At 42.2% G+C, this 26,831-nt stretch overlaps 1 protein-coding gene across 8 annotated transcripts in view; it reads right to left on the bottom strand.

The window, feature by feature from the left end:
- Positions 1–209: 209 nt before the first annotated feature.
- TJP2 (tight junction protein 2) overlaps positions 210–26,831 on the bottom strand; it is a 138,583-nt gene continuing 111,961 nt past the window's right edge. For 3 of the 8 annotated variants that reach the window (XM_007969434.3, XM_007969433.3, XM_007969432.3), the window contains 14 exons: positions 26,661–26,727; positions 25,684–25,834; positions 21,408–21,516; positions 20,053–20,263; positions 19,165–19,352; positions 18,182–18,277; positions 17,378–17,457; positions 16,137–16,347; positions 8,966–9,066; positions 7,535–7,747; positions 6,284–6,394; positions 4,099–4,428; positions 2,532–2,617; positions 210–1,205 (listed from right to left, as the gene is read on the bottom strand). In XM_007969434.3, the coding sequence (XP_007967625.2) occupies positions 1,040–1,205; positions 2,532–2,617; positions 4,099–4,428; positions 6,284–6,394; positions 7,535–7,747; positions 8,966–9,066; positions 16,137–16,347; positions 17,378–17,457; positions 18,182–18,277; positions 19,165–19,352; positions 20,053–20,263; positions 21,408–21,516; positions 25,684–25,834; positions 26,661–26,727 (2,120 nt within the window). In that variant the 3' untranslated portion in view covers positions 210–1,039. The remainder of the gene's footprint in view (positions 1,206–2,531; positions 2,618–4,098; positions 4,429–6,283; positions 6,395–7,534; positions 7,748–8,965; positions 9,067–16,136; positions 16,348–17,377; positions 17,458–18,181; positions 18,278–19,164; positions 19,353–20,052; positions 20,264–21,407; positions 21,517–25,683; positions 25,835–26,660; positions 26,728–26,831) is intronic. The other 5 variants (XM_007969438.3, XM_007969437.3, XM_007969436.3 and 2 more) reach the window with 2 other exon arrangements.

Genomic DNA, 26,831 nt, shown 5'->3' on the forward strand with positions numbered 1-26,831 from the left:
AGCATCATACACACAGACATCCACGAATACGTAATTGGAGAAAATACACCAAAATTATCTGAGGGATGGGATTATGGGTATAATTTTTTTTTTCACGTTTCCATTTTCCAATGTTCGACAAGGAGTAAGTACTCACTTCTATGATTAGGAACTGAAATAAAAGTTGTATTTAAAATAGAAAGTAGCATACAAATCCACCACAAAGAAAATTATGGATTGCAATGTATTCCTTTTTATTAAATTATAAAACTGTTGTCAATACACGTGCTTTTGGAAATAGTGTTTTCCTCAAGTATCTGCTTTTGTGCAGCACTTGGTTTTAAACAAACAAAAAATTTCGACACCAACTTCTTGGTCTCCAAGCTATTGAGCACTTATAGCCAAACTATCAAGTATAGCTATGATATATACAGTCTGAATTTAGGGAAAATATTACAAAGACAAATGCCTTGAAAAGATGACACAGTGCAGGGAAAGCTACAGCTATTAAGATGGTATAAAAACTTAGTCAAAATGTTTTAGTCCATTATGGCTCTGCCTAAAGCTTCAAAGGAAGAAAATTTAAGACACTTCTCATCCAAGGCACTTTAGAGAGTTGCAATAAAGTACTTCTTTGAATTTAGTTTGAGTCCAACAGTATTTTTTATTCCTTTTTCACATTCTGACTCACACTGAAACAGTCCTTGAAGGCAGCTATTAATGAGGAAAAATAGTTATTGCTTCTTAATATACATATTAAAAGTATGCAAACAGAATGCAGATTTTGGTCCACTGAAAGCAAGTAACAGGATCTGACTGTGGTGTTCTGCTTAATTCTGAGCAAAAAACCACAGACTCCTCTAACCCAGTCCCACAAACAGAGCCTTCAGTTCTGAATTTGCACCGGCTGTCCCCTGGGTTCTCTATGAGGACACACAAGCTAGAGTACCACCACATCTCCATGGTGCATTCTAACTGGAGAAGAACCAACCCGGCGGCCTGGCAGGACCGGCTAGTCCGATGCCGTGGCGCGGGCCCGGGAGAATCCACGCTCAGACATCTATAATTCTGTGTCCCGGTATCGGGCGGACTGGCCATAGTAACCGCGCTTGGAGTGTTCCGACAGCTGCTGGCGGTACTCCTCTTCCTCGGCGTCACTGCCATAACTTCCTCTGGTATCCTGATAAAGTCTGGAAGGAGCTTTCTGTGGCTCAGGGGGTCTGGAACTAACAAAGAAAGGGTGTTAAAGACATTTTGAGCACATCCATTCCTCTGGCTGCCCAGGAAGGCACGGCTCAGAGCACAGCGGCTGAGAATACTGAGCAGATCACTTACCTCTGAGCCACATTCTACAGAGCAACCAGAGGCATCCCGGGTCCTGCTCCAGGTTCGTAATAAGTCAAATCCAATGCCCACTTGGGCGGTGAGTGAGGAAGCCAGCCAGGTGCTCCCTGTGCTCCCTGACCTAAGAATCTCCCTGTTGGACAGGGGGAGCCCTCCTCACCCCTAAGCTCCCTGGCTAGTCTCACCCAGCAGCGAGAGTTCTCTGTCAGTTTCAGTCTGTCATAACCAAGAACTCTTTGTTGTCAGAGGCAACCTGGTTGACTGTGTTACCATTCAACTGGTAAAGAAGAAATTTGCTCCCAGTTTTCTATTGCTGGAAGTCTAGACTTCAGCTTCCAGATAGAATGGCCACAAGAGGCCAGGTACAGTGGCTCACACCTGTAATCCCAGCATTTTGGGAAGCCGAGGTGGACGGAGGTCAGGAGTTTGAGACCAGCCTGGCCGACATGGTGAAACCCCGTCTCTATTAAAAATGCCAAAATTAGCTGGGTGTGATGGTACACACCTGTAGTCTCAGCTACCTTGGAGGCCGAGGCACAAGCATCGCTTGAACCTGGGAGACGGAGGTTGCAGTGAGCTGAGATTGCACCAGTGCACTTCAGCCTGGGCGACAGTTACTCTGTCTCCAAAAAAAAAAAAAAAAAAAAGAATGGCCACAAGAAAATGTGACTTTTTTTTTTCTATTCTCAGAAGCAGGAAGCAATCCAGTATAAAACTTCAGCAGGAAGACACTGTGAACATTCCTTCTGTTTGTGTGGCATTTACCGAGACTGCTCATTTGCTTGTCGTGGTCCCTTCAGACCTCAGGGCAGCACAAGTGGTCTGACTTTGCTGGATGATGCAAAGGAACTAAGAATCTTGGCTGAGAGGCAACAAACAGTGACAAAACAGGTCTAAACCCTAGGAATTCTGCTCATGTGCTAAACATGGGCAATGCAACATAACCAGGCTCCAATGTGTCAAAAGTACTGGCTTGAAACATCAATGATTACACTTTGTCAGAGTTTTAGCACACAAGCAAACTATGCTGAAGTTTTGACTCTGTAATCTTTACAATTAAATTTGATGGAATGAGTAAGGTAAACAGTCATCCTGTGGGAAAAAAATCCTCGTGTTACCCTGAAATTTGGGTAAAGGAAATTCTTTCTTCAAGTCCCAGTCCTTGAGAAGTCCCCGCCTTACACTTGCACCTGCTGGGCAGCCCTTACCTCGTGTGCTGGGACAGGCTGGGGTCTGGCTTGTGCGATTTGATTGGAACTGCGTAGATATCAGGATGCTTCTGGGCAATTTCGATCTGTGGTAATTAAAAAAGAAAAGAACAAGAGCAAAAGAATGAACCACTGGGCACTCTGCTTGCTGGTTTCCTGTTGGTCCCACCCTTTCCCCATATCCTACTTATTTTCCCATCCCATTTCAAGAAGAGGAAACACAGAAGCGGCTTCCTCATTTCCACGGTTGTGTGCAGTACACATCAGACAGGAAAACTGTTTAAAAGGAATGGAACTTTGACACATGCTACAATCTGGATGAACCCTGAGGACATCATGCTAAGGGAAATAAGCCAATCACAAAAAGACCAATAGTGTATGATTCTACTTATAGGAGGTTCCTACACTGTCCAAGTCACAGGAAACAGAAAGTAGAGGGGTGGGTGCCAGGGATTGTGGGGAGAGGAGAATGGTGAGTTAGTATTTAATGGGTATGGAGTTTCACGTGGGGAGGATAAAAAAGTTTTGGGGATGGACGGTGGTGATGGCTAACAGCGATGTGAAAGTACTTAATGCTGCTGAACTGAACATTTTAAAATGGTTGAGGCTGGGTGCAGTGACTCATGCCTGTAATCCCAGCACTTTGGGAGGCTGAGGAGCGTGGATTGCTTGAGCCCAGGAGTTAGAGACCAGCCTAGCAACATGACAAAACCTTGTCTCTTCAAAAAATATGAAAAATTAGCGGGGTGCAATGGCATGTGCCTGTGGTCACGGCTATTCAGGAGGCTGAGGAGGGAGTATCTCCTGAGCCTAAGAGGTTGAGGCTGCAGTGAGCTGTGATCGCACTGCTATACTCCAGCCTGGGTGACAGAGGGAGACCCTGTCTCAAACAAAACAAAACAAAACAAAAACAAAAACAAATAAAACAAAAGAAAAAAGTGGTTGAAATGGTAAATTTTATGTTATGTATATTTTACCACAAGGAAAGAAAAATGCTCAGATGTACTGCTGTTGTTGTGCTAGACCTGAAAGAAAACTCCCACATCTACTGGGCAAATATACTCCACAGACCTTTAGTTAAATTCTTCTTTGATGTCTGAAAAGTTCTATGTGCACATGGTATACAAATTCAAACAGCTCAGAAAGTACAACCTATGGGCCTTTCTGTTTTAGCACCCAAAGTTTGCTTGGTTTCCATGGCAAATCTGGGAGCTAATAAAGACATGCTTAAAAGAAAAGAAAAAAAAAATCACATTCTAATTAAAACGACTTCTGAGAGGCACCAATTCTCTCCTCACACTTCCTCATTCCAGAACCCTATACAAAGTCCTGTGTATAAAGAGCAGAATCTTCTTCCCCTATATTATCAAGTTTTCTTCATTGGAAGAACAAGGGACGTGCTGGGAGCTAGCAATCTGAAGTGACACACACAGCCCCTGCCTTGGGTGCAGTGTGTGTGAACAACCCTGTCACATCTGCAGCAGTGGAAAAGGGGCTGTCCGCTGTTATACTGAAATCAGACTTATTTAAAACTCTTATTGATGATGCGTAGTTTAAAAACAATTACCCTTGCATTCTGTGCTTCTTGGAGTTCCTGCATTCTCTGTAATCTGGCCTTGTGATCCATCTTCTCAAATATTTTGACTTTGCCCAGGACTGATTTGGGAGCATTATCTTGCTCCTCACTGCTCTCTCCTACCTCCTCACCCTCTTGAGGAGGGATGGGAGTGGAGGGCTTCAGTATAGACCGCCCAAAGGCAGGTTTTGCTGCAACAGGAGGAGGATAACCTTTGGTAGATGCCCCAGGAGTTTCATTACCAGCAACGGCAGAGGGGTTTGACTTATATTCATAGGATTTGGAGAAGTCATAGGATTCTTCTTTGTTCTGGGTTTTGGCCTGCAGAGAGCAATGACACGTTTTTACCTTGGGCTTTTAAGTTTATTTTCAAATCTGTATTAGTGATTTAATACACTCCACTTCCTGATCAGTTTCCAAAGGTGGTCCACAAATGCCATTCTGACAAGGAACGTAATACAGCAGGGTAAACGGCCACTGGCCAGGCTTCCTGAGCCCTACCTCCCTTCCTACATTAGATTATTAGGAATGCCAGGAAGCCAAAAAGGAGCAGGGAAAGTGCTGGGAGGGCTGTGATTGCCGGAGGTAAGATCAGACCTGGAATAATTTTGTTCTAGAAGAGGTTAGCATCTTGGAGAAGATCTCAGAACAATTCAGGCTTTGGGACTGCAAGAGTAGGCTTCTGAGGTCACTGCTGCACCGAGGGTACATGAGCCGGCCCAAGTAAGACCCATGTCCAGCTGAGGAATGAGACTGGGGTGGGGAGCGAGGGGAGCACTGCTTCACGCTAGCAGCCACTTCTCCTTCACGTTTCGTCTTGCCCAGCTTGCAAATTTTCGCTGATGTATTTTATGAGGTCACTTATTATTATTACTTAGTACCTATCACATTTACTACCTCTGATGGCTCACACAATCAATTATGGCTTTCTTCTCATCTAAATTATTGAGTTAGGCCAGGCGCAGTGGCTCACACCTGTAATCCCAGCACTGTGGGAAGCCAAAGTGGGTGGATTACTTGAGGCCAGGAGTTCAAGACGAGCCTGGCCAACATGTTGAAACCCTGTCTCTACTAAAAATACAAAAATTAGCTGAATGTAGTGATGCACGCATCTAAGTCCCAGCTACTCGGGAGGCTGAGGCAAGAGAATCACTTGAACCCAGGAGGTAGAGGTTGCAGTGAGCCAAGACTGCACCACTACACTCCAGCCTGGGCAACAGAGCGAGACTCCATCTCAAAAAATAGTAACAATAAACAATAAATTATTGGGTTAAATAGATTTTATTTGGGTATAAGGAAAAACATAGAGTCATAGCTCTGATTCTGACTGGAGGTAAATAATATTTTGATATAAGCCCTTGTGTCTTTCTGTTCTGGATAATGATTATTAAACAAATAAGCAGCTCTCTTAAAGAGAGGCATTGTAAGCAGTGGTAATGATTATTCTCTTTAGCAAATCACCAGTAAGAATTATCTGGTGCATCTAGGCCGGGTGCAGTGGCTCACGCCTGTAATTCCAGCACTTTGGGAGGCCGAGGTGGGTGGATCACGAGGTCAGGAGATAGAGACCATCCTGGCTAACACGGTGAAACCCCGTCTCTACTAAAAAAAAAAAAAAAATACAAAAAATTAACCGGGCGTGGTGGCGGGTGCCTGTAGTCCCAACTACTCAGGAGGCTGAGGTAGAAGAATGGCATGAACCTGGGAGGCGGAGCTTGCAGTGAGCCGAGATTGGGCCACTGCACTCCAGCCTGGGCAACAAAGCGAGACTCCGTCTCAAGGGAAAAAAAAAAAAAAAAAAAAAGAATTATCTGGAGCATCTAAATCAGACTGTGGACAGAAAACTTTAGCTGGACAGCAAAAGAAAAACAGATTCTGCGATTGGTGATTCTAGGTATGCAGTATTTTTTCTTTACAATCTTTTAACAACAAAAAAAATAAAACTAACAGCCCTAAAATTATATGTTCTCCTAATATTGCCTTTCCTTCCTTTTTGCCCTTCCCTAATGTGGGGGATTCACCCAACAGGCCAAAGACAGGCTCTAATAGAGAACACAGTGAGTCAGAACCATAATTAAACACCATCTCAGTCTGCATGCTCCTCCCTGGCTGTCCAGGAGGTTCCAGAGGCATCTGCTTCCTCTTCCTTCCCATTCTGGGCTTCCCAGCCACGTACCTTGGGCGGCTCTGGCTTGAATGCTGGGGGCGGGCTATTGTCCCTAAGTTGATCGCTGCTAGCAGCCCTCCTCATCTGAGCTCTTGGCTCTGGGCTGGGTTTCCTTATGCTCTACAAGACATAAAGGTTCATTCACAACAAGAACATCCAAGCAGAGAGAATAGAGCACTCGACTGCTTTGGAGGAGTTCTGCAAACTGGAGTAAGTTCAGAAGTTGAGGTCCTGAGCCGGTGCTTCTTTACTGGACAGGCAGACACCATCACCAAATGCTTCAGACACATTTTTAAAAACTGGCTGCATCCAATGTAGAGTCTCTTCCGTTAAAGCACAGTTTTTTAAGAACTCTCCAAAAGTCTAAAATCTCTTGCGTCACTAATATCTATGTCTATAGGCATTTGGGAGTTAATTTATTCTTTACAACTTGTCTAGCGTAAACTAATTTGTTGCTGTGGTAATGGTGTATTTTTCTCCCCCTTCAGTTTGTTGTTTTGGGTTTTTTGTGGTTTTTTTAGGGTAGTTCTATTTCATAAAGAAAAAAATCATTTACTGGAATGAGCTAAGATGCTAGAGAGAAATCCACAGCAATAATTATCCAAATATATGAACAATCCCATCTACAAAGATCATTATTCCAGCATTCTCTGAGGTGCAACTAATAATTGCTAACTTGGCTGTGACTTTACAGTGTCTGTCAATGTGATTCAAGGATCCCATAAGCTGTCTAATCACAGTGGATGCACAGTACATGTGATCAGATGAAGGTTTGATCATGAACTCAAATAAAAAACTGAAATACAAGAGAGAAGGAAACTGATGGGGAAACACTCAAGAGCTTTGGCAAGATTAGAAAGGTTAAAAGCAGGATGGGGAAGAAAAGCAAGGACATCTAAGAGTACAGAGAGAAACCTAATCAAAGGTTACAAGTACATACAATAATACTGCATGGGAAGGAATGTTCCGCTAGTAATTTGGACAGCCGGCACATAAAGCCATTCTGTTTATCCGTTGCACCTGAGGGCATGGGTGTGAGGAGTGCTGACTCCTCAAGCTCTTCTGAAGTCCACCTGCCTGTCCCACTTTCCCACAGACTCAACCATGCCAGCGTGGACTCAGAGCGAGAGACTCCCTGGAAGTCATCTGCTCCAACCCCTAGGAATGCCTTCCACAGCACCCTGAACACACAGCTGTCCACGAGAGTGCAAGGAAAACATCATGCTCTCCTGCTCCTGCCCGTGGCCTGCCTCGCCTCACCTCCTCGTGCTGCACCGGCTCCGAGGAGCGGGTGATGGACGACACCAGCGGCTCCTCGGCTGGCTCATCCAGCTCATTGTCAGTGTAGGCGCCTCCTTCGCCGTCCGTGTCTTCAAAGTCACTGATGAGGCGGCTGTCACAACTCAGATAGTCCGCGCCCATGGCGGTTAAGTAGGACATGCGGTCTTCAGGGTCATCATCCATCCCTTCCATCTAGAGGAATTTGTGTCGGAGGGTCAGTGGGGTCTGACGTGGCTCCTGGGAGTGGGGACTCAAGAAAATTCCCAAGGACACAGCCAAGCGACTGAAACCTTGATGTGCTCGCCAGGGAAGTCATCTTTTATTTTTCTCCCTGAAATCACTTGGCTTTGGTACAATGTTGATATTATGGACATTTTTGTGCAGGAGCTCAAATTAGGGGCCCTACAGCCTATCTGTGCTACCATCCATCCTACATACCGCAGCTAAGCCACACTGCCTCAGACTGTCTTGCTTTTCTTCTGAATCCAGCTCCTCCACAGCCTGTTCTCCTGGTACCATTCTCCTAATAATATCAACACATGCACACTGCCTTGTGCTACACTCACATCCATGCCTCTACAAGATTCTCAGACCCTCAAAGGCAGAAGGTACGTCCTGTTCAACTTGTCCTCCCCAGGGAAGCTTGCATAGAGCCTTCCAAGCTGGAAGCACGCCATAGATGCCAGATACTCTGACTAAACATCTAGTTCTCAAAGAGCAAGACTTAGTCAATTCTGCAACAAAATCAGTCACTGTAAAGTCTCACAAAACTACTCAGTTCAGCTGGTGTACAGGATACTAGCACCAAAAGCTTCTAGAATAAAAGGGGCCACAGAATCTCCCTCTTTCCTCCCTGAAACGCAGCCGTGTGTGAGCTATCTCCATCAGGGAGAAGCAATCCAATTCTGGAGGCCTAGACAAATTCCCTAACGCTCTCATATCATCCATTCAAACTCCCAGAACGATGGCACATTCTCAACCAACCTTTTTGTCTAAGTAATTCTGACTCCATTAGCTTTTCTTCTTTTTAATTAATGTTTAGCCATATTCTCCAAGTTGCTTGACCTCACCTCTCATCTGCACTCTAAGTTTCCCACGTCCTTAGTAAGCTGTGGAGCTCAGCATGAGATCTTGTAAGCTCTGATTAGTGTACTTGGAATATAACACTAGTTACTACGTTAAAAGTAAAAGGGAAGTGAATGTAGGACTGCACATGTCACATTCTGCTCTTCTTTTAAAAGTCCCTTCATTTTTATTAGTTGATCAGAGAATTTATGAAATTTCAAACTTGATTAGCACACATGTGAGCACCACTTCAAATGGGCATGGCTTGACTACATTCACTGCCCTCTTCAGGAAAGTTTCAGAACAGGGACTCTCACCTCATAGCAGCATATCCATGCCACATACCTTTCCTTCAGAGACCCAAACCGCTTCTCCTTGCTGATGCTGAATAGTGTCCTTTAAGCTGCCAAACCAGCTATCATTGGCTGAATTTAGGTTGATTGTAGCTATAGAAATATAAACAAAAAGGTCTGCATTAATTTCCAGAGCCATGTTTATTAAGGATGCTATTTGACATAACTTATACTCATTTCTGTGCTATTTGAATTAAGACTTTGGTAGACGCAAGAAAATGTTGGCATATCTTTGAATATTAAACTCCTTTTAATGAATGCAAACTATTAACCATGTAGCTGTCGGAGTTCACATTATAGGATGTGATAAAGCTAAAAACAGATTTTTAGAATGTTTATTTTCAGAAAAGCTAACTTTAAGAAATGTTTTTAAAAAGTGTTTTTGGCTGGGTGTGGTGGCTCACACCTGTAATCTCAGCACTTTGGGAAACTGAGGCGGGCAAATCGCCTGTCGGGAGTTCAAGATCATTCCTGCCACATGGTGAAACCCTATCTCTACAAAAATACAAAAATTAGCTGGGCGTGACGGCAGGTGCCTGTAATCCCAGCAACTAGGGAGGCTGAGGCAGGAGAATCCCTTGAACTCAGGAGGCGGAGGTTGCAGTGAGCCAATATCATGCCACTGCACTCCAGCCTAGGCGACAGGGCAAGAATCTGTCTCAAAAAAAAAAAAAAAAAAAAGCCAAGAACAAAAAATGTGTGTTTTCAGGAACAAAGATACATCTAAAACAAATATACGCAAGCTGCCATGGCTCATGCCTGTAATCCCAGCACTTTGGGAGGCATAGGTGAGTGGATAACTTGAGGCCAGGAGTTTGAGATCAGCCTGACCAACCAGGTCTCTACTAAAAATACCAAAATTAGCTGAGTGTGGTGACGCACACCTGTGGTTCCAGCTACTCAGGAGACTGAGGCACAAGAACTGCTTAAACCCAGGAGGTGCAGGCTGCATTGAGCCGAGATCGCACCATTGCACTCCAGCCTGGGTGACAGAGCAAGATTCTAAAGATCATTTACATAGATAGGTATATTACAAATAAGAAAAATATACACTAATATATTGTTGGCTACCTCCAATAAAATACTAGAAGTAACACTTAAACATAAAGTTGTCCCTTGGTATCTGTAGAGGATTGGTTCCAGGATACCCTCCACTTGGATACCAAAATCCACAGATGCTCAAGTCCCTGATACAAAATGACATAGTATTTGCATACGCCTTATGTACATCCTCTTATATAATTTAAATCATCTCTGGATTACTTGTAATTCCTAATACAATGTAAATGCTACACAAATCGTTGTTATATTATATTGTTTAGGGAATAATGACAAGAAAAAAACCCTGCACATGTTTAGATGTAACCATCCATTTTATCCCTCAAATATTTCCTATAAGTGGTTAGTTGAACTTGTGGATGTGGAAACTACAGATATAGAGAGCTGACTATATCATTTTGATAGACTTACACATTTTAGAACATACATATGGATTAAACAAACTCAACCAGTTTTTTCTACTCAGAACAAAGTATATCTTACATAATAGCACTTACTATGCATCAATCAGTTACTTTCCAAGTACCTTACCTGAATTAGGTCATTTCATGATTACATAAACTTTGCAAGGTAGGTATTGCTATGATGCCCATCTTATGGATGAGAAACCAAGACAGAGTAGTGAAATTAACTAGCCCAAGGCCACACACCAAGCAAGTGTGAAGCCTGGATGCAAGCTTAGAAGATTGCTTTCAGAGCCTATGGCCTCAGTCACCACACTACATGGCCCATCTAAAACAGAAATTTACAGCACAGATATAAAATACCAACAAAGTACAACATATGCCATCTCTTCAGCAATATGTATTATGGACCTAATGGAGATAAACGAGACAAGAAAGTCAGGTAAATTGTACCCCTAAAATTATCAGACTGCAGGTAAATCAGGATTTCTTTTAAACTACATTGCCATGGCCTCTGTAATATACTATCACTTCTAAAGCCAAAAATAACCATTAAAGCAAATTTTGTGAGCAGGGATGCTTCAGGTTTTCCTCCAAGTAACATAGCTTTCTTCTGTTTAAGAAATTCTAACAGTGACCTTGGAAAATCCTGAAGGAGCTTACGATTTCCTTGGTTAATTATTTACAACATTGAAATAAACTGATCCATTGGCCAACCCGAAGAAAATGAACTTTGGTTCCATGGACTTCTATATTCCTATTGTGGTACTCTGCAAAGATTACTGTGTTTTTCTCACAGCTAAAATATTATACTTAAAAATAGAAGTGAGATTTTGTACCCCAGAGACAAAATGAGTGATTTACACTAAATATATACAAAATGTTAAACAGTCTTTTAAAGCTTTATGTTGTAGCTGTCTAAGTATGGTCTGTATTCATCATAAAGAAAACTTAAAAGGACCATTTGTGAGATGCAGGAAATATGTTCTTGCCCCTTGATAAAATAAAGAATATCACAAAACTTCTTATTGAATTCACATTAACAGTCAAGTTTATGAATAAAAATTGAGAGCTTCACAGTAGCTAACTTCCTAAGCTGCATGTAAAGGTAACATCCAACTCATGCACTTGACCCCTTTTTAACAGGCAGGTGCACAGACATGAGGCTTCCTTCCCTTGACTCTGCTGAATTAAGTACCTTTGGCTTATTATTGGATTATCTCATCCTGCTTCTCAGATTCTTTGCCTTAGAGCAATACTAGTTAATTATCTGTTGCTCCCAACCTCTGGGCTATGCCTATATCCCCTTGGATAGACTTAATCTATCTTTTGAGCTCAAGAAAGTGAAATACTGAAAGGATGCTCACTCAGCCACTGCCTTAATTGGGAGTACTGAGGTTCTGAGGGCATGTGTGTCCAGCCCTGACATGTATGGTCAGTGCTACTTCCCTCTCCCCAGCCAACGAGGTTTGGAAGTACCAAGAACAGCAGCAAAAGGTAATATCTAAGACTAGAGGGTTTAGGAAAAGGGAGAAATGGGGAATGCCTGCTAATGGGTATGGGGTGTCTTTGGGGATGATAAAAATGTTCTAAGATTGATTGATTGATTGAGAGGACAGCTGTACAACTCTGAACATACTAAAACCCACTGAATTGCATACTTTTTTTTTTTTTTTTTTTGAGACAGCATCTCATTGTCGCCCAGGTTGGAGGGGTATAGTGCAATCTCGGCTCACTGCAACCTCCAGCTCCCAGGCTCAAGTGATCCTCCCAGCTCAGCCTCCCGAGTAGCTGGGACTACAGGTACCCACCACCACGCCCAGCTAATTTTTGTATTTTTAGTATAGACAGGGTTTCATCATGTTGCCCAGGCTGGTCTCAAACTCCTGAGCTCAAGTGACCCGCCCACCTTGGCCTCCCAATGTGCTGGGATTACAGGTGTGAGCCACCATGACCAGCCGAACTGTATACTTTCAATGGGTAAATTATATGGTATGTAAGTCAAATCTCAATAAAGCTTGTCATATGCCTGGGTTAACAGTAGCACACTAGACACCCCTCTAAATGGGCAACGAACAGCAAAGGTATCCGGTTAGGGGGCCCAGCATCTTCCTTCTGTTTTCTGTGGTCAACCAGCTAGTCTATAATCCTTTGAGAAATCAGGAATTAAAATTCTACAATTTAGTATAAAAGGGTAGCCCCATTTGGGTCTCTAAATCCATAATTCAACTTAAATGATCTTCAAACCATGAACTGAATGCTTTGAAGACTCCAAGAAAACATGTAATTCAAAGACTGTTTTTTTTTTTTTAAATTTTGTGATACGCAAATGTATTTTATAGCAAATGTTTAAACATTGGTAGTTGGGGAGGCAAGCCTAACGCTTAAACTTATTATGACAAGTCAACTTGCTTTTGGGCAAATCTCAGAATAAAGCTTCTCCTGTTTAACTGAGAAGTACTGTAAGACTGTAAGGAGAACCACTTTCATATTGTCATAATTAAATACTTGTGAGGAAGAGGGGCTTTCTTATTACTTTGCAAAAGGGGAAACAAAAGGACATTGAGCCTAAAGAGACTAATGCAACATAAAGCTTGACTTCAAATTACTGTGTTCATCGAAGCACTCTTTCTCAATTACTAACTCACAAAAATGCCGTACACTTAAAATAATTTTAAAAGCCTATAAAATAGGCCAGACACGGTGGCTCATGCTGTAATCCCAGCACCTTAGGAGTCCAACGCGGGCAGATCGCTTGAGCCCAGGGGTTTGAGACCAGCTTGGGCAACATGGTGAAACCCCGTCGCCACAAAAAATACAAAAATTAGCTGGGCATGGTGGTGTGTGCCTGTAGTTCCAGCTACTTGGGAGGCTGAGGCGGGAAGATGTCATACACCAGAATTGTGCCTTGAGCCTGGGAAGCAGAGGTTGCAGTGAACTGAGATCGTGCCATTGCACTCTAGCTTGGGCGACAGAGGGAGACTCTGTCTCAAAAACAAACACAAAAGAACTATAAAATACTCATTCTGCCAGAAGGTTCTACTGCTCAAACGTAAAGACTAGCGTTTCTGGCCATGGCACACAGCCTCAAGTCAAAACCTGGTCAAGCTAAGTGGGACGAGGGTGAGATGGGGAATACAAGCGATTAGTGCAGTCATCCACGAAGCTGTAGGGAGTCAAACTTACAAGTCTGGAAGAGTACTGTAAAAGACCACTTGCTAGAAAATTGGAGCTTGCTGGTCAAAGTTGCTCGACACCCTGCACCATCTATCCTGAAAACTGCACAATTCTACACAAGAGATTGGCCATTTCTGGTGAGATAAGATGACTTCAATGTTCTCTAGATGAAACTCGATGCTCACAGCGTGTGTTTCCATTCCAACCTCTGACTTGAGTTATTCTAAAACTTTCAACTTCCTGATGAGGTTAGGCAAGAAAAGGCTTGGTGTGCCAGGGGCAGTTCTGACGTAAGTTACAAACATTTATGCCTTGCCCAGGTGCTAGTCCTGATGCTGGCCTCAGGCACACAATGCTGGGAAATGTTCAGGCTCTGCCTTCAAGGATCTTCTAATCCATCTATGGAGCTAACAGAGGTATTACTAACCCCTTCTACACACATGGACCCCTCCAGATCCTCACTCAGACTCAGCCAGCTATGGTGGCCTGTGCCCCCAAGAGCAAATGATGCGGACTCAGGTTAGATCAAGGGAGAGCCCCACAGTCACTGGCTGCCTTCTTCTGCCCTGCTGTCCTCGTCCAGCCGCCTTCAGCCTAGTTCTTCCTCTACAATGCACTGTTTCCCTTCCCAATTTCCTACATCCTCACATGAACCCCAAATTTTACCTCTCTGAGGGAAGACCCTAGCCATTCAGTGTACTCAGACAAAAGCAGGGGGGAAAATCATCACTTCAGCCTCAGTTTTTTAATCTGTTAAAAGGAAGGGCTACATTACGCGACCCCTTTTGGGATTAGACTATGTCTGTGCTGTAACATATGTACAATATTGGACAGTTATGGACACGATAGTTTTGTCTGGGCTCACCCATACACCAGAATTGTGACTGCCAAATTGCTGGCCTTTCTTATGGCCTAATAAGACAGCACACATGGAAGGCTGTACCACTCTGCACTATATTACTAATATATTACTATATTATTGTATAGCAATAATAATACTAGTAAAAAGGACAGAAAAGATATTGATAAATATACCAAGAGTATGAGTACTTAAGACTACATTCACAGAAATCTAGTTTATGATAGACCACTTCCTCCTCTGCATTTCGTTAAACTATCTCTCATTTGGCCACAGTGGTAAGTAGTGCATCTCTCTTTAACAAGAAAAACCAAGTTACACTAAAACAAGCATCTAATGTGAACACAATCATTCACCCCCATCGTCTCCAGTATCAGAGATATGCTAAAAATGACATGGGTGGATGATGATGCGCAATGAACTCAATAAGCTATCCTCATCCTGAGGGTATCATACCCTTGCAGTCTCCTCATGTTGCCCCCACAAAATAATGCCCCGCATGACCACAAAACTTATATAACCCTTTAAAACTCTTAATAATCCCATATGCACAGAATTCATCATTTATATAGATAGTGAATATTTTGTTATTAAAATATGTCACGTTCTTAGACCATTTTACTTTCATGAGTAATAGCAATGGGTCTTCATTTCATGGACTTAAAAATATATTCTATTAGGTAAATCTTTAAACATGTACAAAAGTACAGATAGCAGTTTAATGAACTCCTATGTACATATCAACCAATTCAACAACTAACAACTACCAAGTCTCGGCCAGTCTTGTCCTGTTTATAATCCCATCTACTCTCCTCACTCCAGACTATTTAGGCAAATTCCCAACATTATATTAGGTCAACCATAAATATTTTATTTAGTATGCATTCCTAAAAGAACTTTAAAAAAAAATTACAATATTATTACACCTAACAAAGAGGAGTAATAAATCTTTAAATCATCCAATATTTAGAGTGTCCAAGTTTCTAGTTTGGAGATTTTTTTTTTTAAGAGACAGGGTCTTGCTCAGTCACCCAGGCAGGAGTGCAGCGGTGCCATCATAGTTCACTGTAGCCTTGAACTCCTGGCTCAAGCAATCCTCCCACCTCAGCCATAGGCATGTACCACCATGCTTGGCCCTTTTTAGTAGAGACGGGATCTCACCATGCTGCTCAGGCTGGTCTCCAACTCCTGGGCTCAAGTGATCCTCCTGCGTTGGCCTCCCAAAGTGGGAGGATTACAAGTGTTATCCACCATGCCGGACAGGGATATTTTTAAATAATGAAACCAAGTTCCTTTTGCTTTGTGAGTTAATACATGTATTGATGGTGAGTTCTGAAAAATGACACAATCTCTACAGAGATGTAGGTGTTCGGCCTGGCTCAATCACTAGCCTTATAGTCTCACAGGAAAATCTGAACTTCATCAAAATGGCTAATTATTACCATATCATAGATCTTTAGGATCATTTTCAAATAGACAAAATTACAAAGTTCAATATACAAATGCCATTGGTCTAACATCCCGTTTTATAGGATTAACTATTTTTCAAGGAGTCATGAACACGATTTCAAATTCTCCATTCAGATTAGTTAGTCATTTCTTCTATTCTTCAATTCTCTATTTCTCATTTTTGAGCAAAGGGACAACATTTACATTTCACTTACCTGTAAAAAGGTGTGCACACGTTTTTTTAAGCTTGTTGGCTTGATCAAATAACTTTCGAGAACTTTTGTTGGACGCTGGATTTAACCTTTGTCTCATGGTTTTGACACCTTGTCTGGAGTCTGGGTTGAAAAAAATCACAATTGGGAACCACTGGGTGTAATTCAACAGGTCCACAGCTTTCGGAGTCACATCCAGTAGTGCATGCTTATCCTGTTACAAATGGGGAAGTTACATAAATGGGTATATAAAGTAATATAGCATCAAAGACTTTGTTTTAATAAGTAAAGGCTGTATGAGACATATCTTGTTTGTTTATTTATTTACTTATTTGAGATGAAGTCCTGCTCTGTTGCCCAGGCTAGAGTGCAGGGGTGCAATCTCAGCTCATTGTGACCTCCGACTCCCGGGTTCAAGCAATTCTCCTGTCTCAGCCTCCTGAGTAGCTGGGATTACAGGTGCCCACCACCACCATGGCCAGCTAATTTTTGTATTTTTAGTAGAGACAGGGTTTCACCATGTTGGCCAGGCTGGTCTCAAACTCCTGACTTCAGGTGATCGCCTGCCTCTGCCTCCCAAAGTGCTGGGATTACAGGCGTGAACCACCATACCCAGCCTATCTTATAAATTTAAATCAAGAAGCAGAACACATTTCCTTCCACATAATGCCCACTTCAATATTATCAATGTGTTAGAACTTCTGATAAAATGAATTAACACATTATTTGGTATAATGCTGAGAACTCTGAAAAAAAAAAAAAGTATGTTGCTGCCAGAAAACAGTGACTGGTTTCCACATAGTGAAATGATTTGCATTTACATTATCTTTTTTTTTTTTTTTTTTTTTTGAGATGGAGTTTTGCTCTCATCGCCCAGGCTGGAGTGCAATGGTGCCATCTCGGCTCACTGCAACCTCCGCCTCCTGGGTTCAAGCGATTCTCCTGCCTCAGCCTCCTGAGTAGCTGGGACTACAGGCACCTGCCACCATGCCCGACTAATTATAATTTTAGTAGAGACAGGGTTTCACCATGTTGGCCAGGCTGGTCTCTAACTCCTGACCTTAGGTGATCTACCCGCTTCAGACTCTCAAAGGGCTGGGATTACAGGTGTGAGCCAATGCACCTGGCCAATTTTTTATTATTAACATTTAATGATTAAGGTACAGATACTATTCTAAAAGTGACTACAGCAAACCATGATCTAATTATTTCTGAGAACATGGTCTGTGGATGAATTTTCTCACCTGTTCAATAATTTGCCTCACGGTATTTAACCGGACCACTCCAGTGGATTTCTCAGATCCTGCATCTTTTGGTTCCGTTTCTGCAAAAGCAAAAGCAGGGAGCTAAATAATTGTTTAGAAAACGGTGACAATCAAATACTCCCACCTAGCATCAGCAACGACGGCACACCTGACATTAGGTGCCTCCTAAAGAGATTCAGTGGGAAGGACCCACACAACCTGCTTAGCGGAAATCTAATCGTGAAGAAACAGTTAGGCCAGTCCAACAGGAAGCATTCTAGGAGACAACTAGCTTGGATTCTTCAAAATATCAGTGTAATAAAATTATTTAGGAAAAGAGGGGACTGGAAAGACATAAAGATCACAAAAAGACATAAAAGTCAAATGTCATGAATGATCCTTGGTTGTATCCTGAATTTAAAAAACAAAAAAGCTATGAAGCACATAACTAGGATGAAAATGTGGAAAATGGACTATATACGAAATTACACTGTATCAATGTTACCTTTCTTGGCTGTGATAATGGTATTGCAGTTATGTGGGAGAAAGTCCTTGTTCTTAGGAGATTCACACAAGTATTCCGGGATAAAGTGTTATAAATGATTCTGCAGAAATATTTGAAAGAGTTCGTGTGTGTGTGTCTATGGTGCAAGCAGTGGGTGAGAGATAGTGCATGAAAAATGTTAGCAACTGGTGATTCCAGGTGAAGGGTATGTGGGTGTTCACGATTCTTCCAACTCCTCTGTTAGAAATTTTTCAAAATAAAAATATGGGAGAGAAAAAAAAAAACACTGACAGACTTACTAGCAGTTTGAAACCAGTCAGGTAACTCATTTGCCAATTTTTCCATTGCTATATCAGCTATGGGGCCGAATAAGACCACAGGTCTCTTGAAACCAGCTGAAATGACAAGAAAGGCCGTTAAAGCATACACACTTGCCTAGCTGTTAAGAAAAGCAGTACAAGTATTATATGGCCTTTTGATAACATAACTAAATGAGAGAAACTGTGGTTTCTACCACCCCCAACTCAGCTTGGCTCTGTTCTGAAGAATATGCCTTCACTATCCTCACCATTTAAAACAATTTTTTTCTTTTCATTCAACCACATACTAACCTAGATATATTTTCTTTAAGAGACAAGATCTCACTATGCTGCCCAGACTAAACTCAAACTCCTAGGCTCAAGTGATCCTTCTACCTCAAGCTTCCTGAGTAGCTGGGACTACACTGCCTAGCTCATCACCATTTTTAAACACAAACTTTGCCACTGATAATATATGGAAACTTTTTTTATTTTTTGCAGAGATGAAGTCTCACTATATTGCCCAGGCTAGTCTTGAACTTCTGAGCTCCAGTGATCCTCCCACCTTGGCCTCCCGAAGTGCTAGGATTACAGGCGTAAGGTACAGTGTCCAGCCAATATACGGAAATTTTTGAACAGTGGTATTAAAACATTTTTTAGGTTGCAGAAATAAACCTGAATTTAGGAATTAGAACAGCTTTTTATAAATTATGCTCCTTGTTAGAGTTTGATTTCAACTCTATAAACTGCCCTTGGCATAACTGACATACATAAGTTAGAACTTGACCATACAGTCTGAAAATGAAGGTGAACAGTTAGAACCTGACCATACAGTCTGAAAATGAAGGTGAACAGTTAGAACCTGACCATACAGTCTGAAAATGAAGGTGAACAGTTAGAACTTGACCATACAGTCTGAAAATGAAGGTGAACAGGCTCAGAGCCCAGTCAGATCATTTCCAGGTCCCATGTTGCTTCCTCACCTTCTCGCAGCAAAACCCTCTCATAAGCTGGGAATTTGGTGCTGACAGACACAACGGCTGTAAGGTCTTCCCGACTTTTCCTCAGGTTCTTCTTCACCCCAGACCTCTGGCCACGCATTCTCCAGAAATCTGCCCTGTCCCCAGCATTGTCTCTCTGGGCATTCTGAACACTGGCCATTTGTTCAGCTCTGAGAAGAAACCATGGGAAGTAAATCTCTAAGCCAGAAAATGCAGCAAACATACATTTCATTAATCAAATCCAATCGATTTTACTTCTGAGCTCAGAGAAGATTCCGCTTGACAATGAAGAAGTTTCAGAGGGTGGGAAATGTGGGGACTGTCACTTCCAAATGGGAGCAGAAAAAGGCTGGGTCTCTATGAAATCTACCAGAAATGGCTCAGCAATAAACATGTGAAATCTGGCTCATTCTGATACGCCGGTACACAGTACACACACCTGGAACTCCTGCTCAAATACAGGCCTCTTTTCTAGGTTCCTGCACTGTCAGCCAAACACCAAGCGTTCACTGGGGTGCATAAGCCTCTCCAAGGATGGAGACGGGACATCAGACAAGGGTACCTTGTCTCTAAGAGGTGTGCTGGCATGCTATGGCCATTCAGTATCTCTCTTGTACACGGTACAAGGCAGTAGACGCTCTTTAGGAAGTTGTTCAAACAGCCACATGCAACAACCAACCACATGATGCTAAATTTACTCACAACAAACCAGCTGGTGGCTATTTACAATTCACGCCACTCTCCATAAACAAGAAATAGATGATGACACGTAATGAACTCATGTGGGGTTTCCTTTTGTGGGGAGGGGGCCTGTAGTTTTCTGCAGGGGGAAGGATTAAAAGGGGTGTGTGAGAATGCAATCTCTGTTACCTGCTCTTGTTGGGGATTAAGCCTTTCTCCAACTCGTTCCCAATCCTCACAGCCAGCCAGTGGCCCAGTTTGCCGTCATACAGTGTGTCTACCACTCGGAAGACCTCCCCTCTGGTGAAGGCCAGGCTCTGTGGAGTTTCCTTCTCACATTCAAAGTGGCTTCTTATAAAAAATGAATCCCCTCTGCCACAAGCCAGGATGTCTCTATACACTGAAAGACAAAAGCATTGTTTGTTGCATTCAGCTTAGTACAAGTTAAAAGTATTAGACACTCAACACAGCTTCTCCCATCTCTGATCTCCCCTTTACCTTCCTTCCATTCAGTGCACAAGTCCTATGGGAATCACAGCTCCAACAGGAACAAGGAAAAATTACCAGCTTCACGGCTTGCTGCAATGGTTATTTTTATTTCGACTTGACCGGGCCATGAAATGACCAGGTATTTGGTCAGACTTTATTCTAGGTCTTTCTCTGAGGGTGTTTTTGAATGAGAGTCACGTATACATGGGTAGACTGAGCAAAGAAGATCGCCCTCCCCGATGCGGGTGGGCCTCATCCAATCAGTTGAAGGTCTGAAGAGAACGAAAATCAGACCCATTCTCAATTAAGAGGAAACTACTCTTCCTGCCTGATGGCCTTCGAAAGGCGACATCAGCTCTTTTCCCTGCCTTTGTACTGGAACTACACCATTGGCTCTCCAGGTTCTCAGCCCTTCAGACTGAGACTAGAACTAAATCACTGGCTCTCTTGAGTCTCTACCTTGCCCATTTTCACTGCAGATCTTGGCACTTGCCAGTCCCCATAATTATGTGAGCCAATTATTTACAATAAATCTCTTTCTCTCCTATTGATTCCAATATCTCCTATTGGTTCTGTTTCTCTGGAGAACTTGATTAACACAGTCGCCAATCAAACTCTGGAGCAGACAAGGAAGATACTCTCAACCCTCACTTCACAGATGAGAACAAGGCCTGGAAAGGCAAAACAACTTGTCAGACTGGCCGGGGGTAACAGGGGCACCAGCCAGCAGCCATGGCCTTTGCACCTGTCATATGTAAACTCACTAATAACTCCAGGCAGAACGTAAGGCTGCATCACTGTTCAGGAAGGTAGTTTTATTCCAAATTGACACAACTAGTAAAATTATTTCAGTGCATGCATGGAAAACATTTTTATGGAAAAGTTAAATGGCACCCAGATTTTCTTCACACACCTAGGACCCAAGGATTAGGTGTGGAGATCCATCTCCATTTTTTATTACCCAGATTTGCCTATTCTGGTACCAAGACACCTCTCTCATCCTTCCCACTCCCCACCCCCAACCCCAACAAAACTAAATGACCAAACTTGCTCACCATCAGCGCGGCTCTGAGCTAAAATGGTCACCATTTCACCTTTAGGGATTTCTAACAGGTAGAGAACGGCATCTTCCCGCACTAGTCCTCTGAAATCCTGTGTGTTCACCTATTAGGAAGAAAAAACAGAAAGAGAGAAAAAAAAGAAAAAACAGAGAAGTTTATAGTAAGGTGCCACTGAGCCTTTTGTTTGTTTTCATCAGGGCCTGACCAGAGCAAAGCCAACACATAAATGAGTAATGTCACTATTCAAGCCCTCCCACCCAGCACCTTGCTATGGGCCTGGGCACTATACCTTCTGGCCTCCCCATACTGCCAACCGCACCTTAGAGATAAGCCATTGAAGCAAGGATCTGTCACCAGATCAGATTAGAATTTCTTGTGGTTGTTTCCATCCATGTCCCTTCTGTGAGTCTCTCACAGAGGTGGCCAAGGTAATACACAAGTATGAAACAGATAACTATAATGCAATAGGGAGTGTTGGGGTCTGTGGCAAATGAGTATGCTGGCCCAGCATTCACGCTAATTTTAAACTGGTTCAAATAAAAGTGTGCAAATAAAGACTCTGACCAATTCCACCCTTTTCCTATAGCTTCTATCACCTAAAAGTGTTTAACATGTGTTTATAAAATTAAAAGGTATTTATCAAATTAAAGAGCCTCAGCCTTATAGTTAGAAAGCAAGTAAAACTGAAATGCAGCACAAAGAACAAGACATTTTGAAATCATAGTGCTACATCTTTTTTTTTTTTTTTTTTTTTTTTTGAGATGGAGTCTCCCTCTGTCGCCCAGGCTGGAGTACAATGGCGCGATCTTTGGCTCACTGCAACTTCTGCTTTCTGGGTTCAAGCAATTCTTCTGCCTCAGCCTCCCCAAGTAGCTGGGACTACAGGCATGTGCCACCACACCCAGCTAATTTTCTTTTTGTATTTTTAGTAGAGACGAGGTTTCACCATGTTGGCCAGGCTGGTCTCAAACTCTTGACCTCAGGTGATCTGCCCACCTTGGCCTCCAAAGTGCTGGCATTACATGCGTGAGCCACCACGCTCGGCCCATAGTTCTATTATGTTTAAGCCTATTTTAAAACAGAATTATAAATAAGTAAAATACGAAAATCATATTAAAGTACCTGATGTTAATAATATTTTGTAGAAATAAAGATATAAAATTCCTATGAAATATTTTCTTCAGTCGTTGACAATTACAGAATCCTTTTAATCACAAGAGTAATGCTTTATTAAAGAAGAAACTTATCCTTAGTTGGGTGGGCTTTAATTAAGGCCAAAATCTATGAGTAAGTGAAAGTTGGCATTAGACTAAAACTAATTTGGTGCTTTTAAAATAAAGTGATGTGCTAAAGCAATCGAGTTAATTTTTCCTTTGAAACAGTATTTAGTATTTAAGGTTCGTCTCTGTCCCCCAATTAGGGATCATCCCATTTTGGTATCCTTTCTTGTGCCATTTGTTTATCTACATCTGTATCTACATACAGCCATATTATATTTTTACATGTACTATATATGTTTATATTTATTTATTTAAATAAGACAGGGCCACAAGGCTGGAGGAGGACCTTGGGAGTCCTTCAGTCCATCTCTCTGGCCACAAGAGATTGACCTTAGGTCAGGCTCGATCACAGTCTTCGATAGCCAAAAACTATAATGGTCAAAATTAAAGCACACATGGTAGCTACATTTGAAAAATCTACATGGTTAATAACCAAACTTAGAAGTTTTTTTTCTCTTTTCCATCCCATAAAAGTTTCTGAAAGAGAAATGACGCTATCAGATAAATAACAGGCAAAGAGCAGTTAAATCAAACAGGAATAAGCAAAAGCACATATATCTCCATTATTGATAAGGAACATACATATCCTGCTCATGCCTTCATTCCACACGTCAAGCTGTCACCTTTGCAAAACAAAGAGCCACACTTAAAAACCCTACAACAGAAGAAAGTGACTAGCATGTGTATAAGGCTCACTTTATATATTCAATTTGGCCATAAAAAGGAGCATTGAAACAAATTAAAGTAGAAAAAGGCTAGGGCAGCACTTTTCTACTTGAAGGTTACATTGAACAGTCCTTTCCAATAAATATCCTCTTTGATTAGCTGTTTAGTAGTCTACAGGGTCTAGCCATGTCTGCTGTGAGCCTGAAGAGGATCCTGTATCAGCCACAGCTTAGTATTGTGCAGCAGCTTCTCCGTCCTTGTAGGCAAACTCAATCTTTTTCACCCCTTTCTAGAACTGAAAGTTTCTTTTGTAGTCAACAGAAAATTTATTCGCACCCAAGAAATGAGGACCACCTATTGCCTGACCTCCACATGGGACGACTGCAAAAGACGCCAGTTCCCAGAGTTCCTTCCATGTTGCCAGGGTGATAACAAGAAACAAAACACCTTAAGTAAAAATGCTGATACCATGACTTTTTATCCATGGAAGCGACTCTCCCCAACTAACAACAACTTACAGAGAGGTCTGACTGCCAAGCCTCTAGGTGAATTCACTACTTTTCTTCACGGAAATTTAGAAAATCTCCCAACCCCTCAACGTACAAAAATATTTTATCCTTGAACCTTAATGAGCAAAGGCTCCAAATTTCTAGCTATCATCCTATGGCCTCACACTAGTTAGAAAAAATGCCTTTTTTTTCTTCATTACCATATATGCAAAGAGTAAACTGGTATGAGCTGGTACTCAGATGGGTTTTCATCAGTAACATTTGGCAAGAGGTATTTCTTAGGATCATGCGGTACCATGAGGTTCGTGCAGCTACAGTCTTCTAGGATCCTGACCAGGGCCAAGGAGGGTCTAGAATTTCACCGGAAAGCTTTGGCAAAGCTCACGATCAAGGTTTGCCCTTCATCTGCTCCACAAATGAAATCCGAACTACTGCAATGGGGCCAAGAAGGAAGGGGGCTGCCTGCTTTTGTACTTTGCTGCCTGCTTCCTTGAGAATTCTAGAACTTTTTTCTCCCCTCTCCTTGGAGCCTATAAGCCCCTACCAAACACTTTAGTTTACTACATATGGACTTTTTACTAACATTAACAAGAAAAAAAAAAAAAAAAGCTCATATATATGAACTGCAAGTTTGCAGAAGCAGAAAGAAATTTCCAATGAATACAGTTAACAACCGGGCACAGTGGCTCATGCCTGTAATCCTAGCACTTTGGGAGGCCAAGGCGGGTGGATTGCTTGAGCTCAGGAACTCGAGACCAGCCTGGGCAACATGGCGAAACCCTGTCTCTACTAAAAAGACAAAAATTAAGAGGGCACCTGTAATCCCAGCTACTGGGAAGGCTAAGGACTAGGAATTGATTGAACACAGGAAGCGGAGGTTGCAGTGATCTGAGACAGCACCACTGCACGCCAGCCTGGGTGACAGAGCGAGACTGTCAAAAAAAGACAGTTCCCTAGTATTCTATATTTTTATTGTAAGTAGATACTTGATGTTCTTGAAATTTATTCTGAAGTCAACAAAGAATGCTACACACACACACACACACACACACACACACACGCAAGTTATTTTTTAATTCTTTAACAGATTATACTAACACATAGTAACTTTAAATGTATCAATATTTGATTAACCAGGAATTCCCTTTCCTGGACAATTTTAGATGTAAATAACATTGAGTAGCAGCTATTTGTTATCTTCCAATAAGAAAAAAGAATGGACACTGACCTTCCTATTCGATGCCAGGGAACTCTGCTAGGTGCCTTGTAAGTGTTATCTGGTCTAATCTTCCCAGGGTCCCTGAGAGGCAGGTATTCTCATCCCCATTAAACAGATACAGAAACCCGAGTCTCAGGGTGAACCAGGGTCACAGAACTAATAAGAGGCTGGAACGAAATTCAAATCACCCAGTCTGATGCCAACACTCACCTTTGTTCAATTACAGGACACTGCCTTAAGAAAGATGGCAGTCAGGGGGAACACAGTGAAAAAAGCAAACATCAGAAAGATCTTTTTGAAAAATCTTTCCTGTAAGTGCTTACTTAGAGTCTCAATGTTTTCACATTAATCAGACTAATAAAATCTTGGCAAGAACTGAAACACTATCACCTCTCACAGATACATGGATGAGTTCTGGGTTCCAAGACCGACAGGACCCATTTGAGGAATACAGAGACTTCAACGCTGGGCATTAACAAACTCGCAGCTGCTCTGTTTCACCAGCTGAACCACTTTCTCTTCCTTTACAGAAAGAACACCCAGAAAAGCACACCCCTTACAAGTAACTTCTAGAAATAGAGCTGGACTGTTCTTACCTTCAGAATCTGGTCTCCTTCTTGAAGGCCCTCCTGCTCTGCCGAGGTCCCCTCTTGAATGCCAGCAACAAATATCCCAACATCATTGCCACCAGCCAACCGGAGGCCCACGCTGTCTCCCTTCTTGAACCTTACCATTTTGGTATTAGGGCTGCAATAGGTTCCGTTTCAGAAAGGAAAGATGGGAGATATTTTTTAAAAGGGAGAACAACATTAGCAAATGAGAGATTTAATTTCTTCTAGCTATACAGTAATTTATAGTTTACAAAGCCCTCTCATTTTTCTCATATATCTCATATATTCTACAATTTTATCTTTCTTGGGACCATGAGATGAGTATCAGTAGGTCCCTGTTACTGGTGAAGACGTAGAATTATAGAATCTTTATGGCAACGCAGTCAAGATGAGAAAGCAAATAAAGGGCAGAGTCAGGGCTAAAATTCTTCCAAAGGAAGGCCTGCTTGCACTGCATTGTTGTCAAATAAAGACACAGTCTGGGTACAAAGAAGCAGTATCCTAATGCAGGAGGCTGCTGCCCTTGAACCCTGCTGAACTAGGGGTTCTGATTATCAAGGGCAGAGCGCAGCAGCACTCCTCCTCCCTCCCCGACACGGACGGACACTGGGTCCATCACATTAGTGCAGTCACCACGGGGCACCGTAGTTTAGCAATACTTCACCTATTTAGGAGAGAATTTATCTGACGAACACAAATATTCAGAATAACACTCTGGAAAGGTAGCTAGATGGGTAGATAAACAGACAACAGTAACATCACAAAGTTCACCCACTTCTACATTTTGCTGTTCATACAAATGATTCTCTTTCTCATAAGCACTACTTAATGGGGGTTGGTTAAAGGTGGCTGATAATGTACAAAATCACCATCTAGGCAAAAACCACCACTCTTCTGGATTTCAGTTACAGAGAAAGAGCTGTAAGGAAGAAGGGAAAACAAAGAGAGACTGAAATACATACCCATATATTGCTTCATCTTCAGGACTAGGACGAAGAAAAGTTCTTGGGGCTGCTTTTGGTTGAGGAGCTGTGGGTTAAGAAATATCTATTGTTATCAATCTGGACTAACAAGAGTGCGTTTCTAAATAGAAAAATCACAAAATCCACAAAAAAAATGTAAGTCTATGCCAC

The sequence above is a fragment of the Chlorocebus sabaeus genome, chromosome 12 (genome assembly GCF_047675955.1).
Source record: "Chlorocebus sabaeus isolate Y175 chromosome 12, mChlSab1.0.hap1, whole genome shotgun sequence".
NCBI lineage: Eukaryota > Metazoa > Chordata > Mammalia > Primates > Cercopithecidae > Chlorocebus > Chlorocebus sabaeus.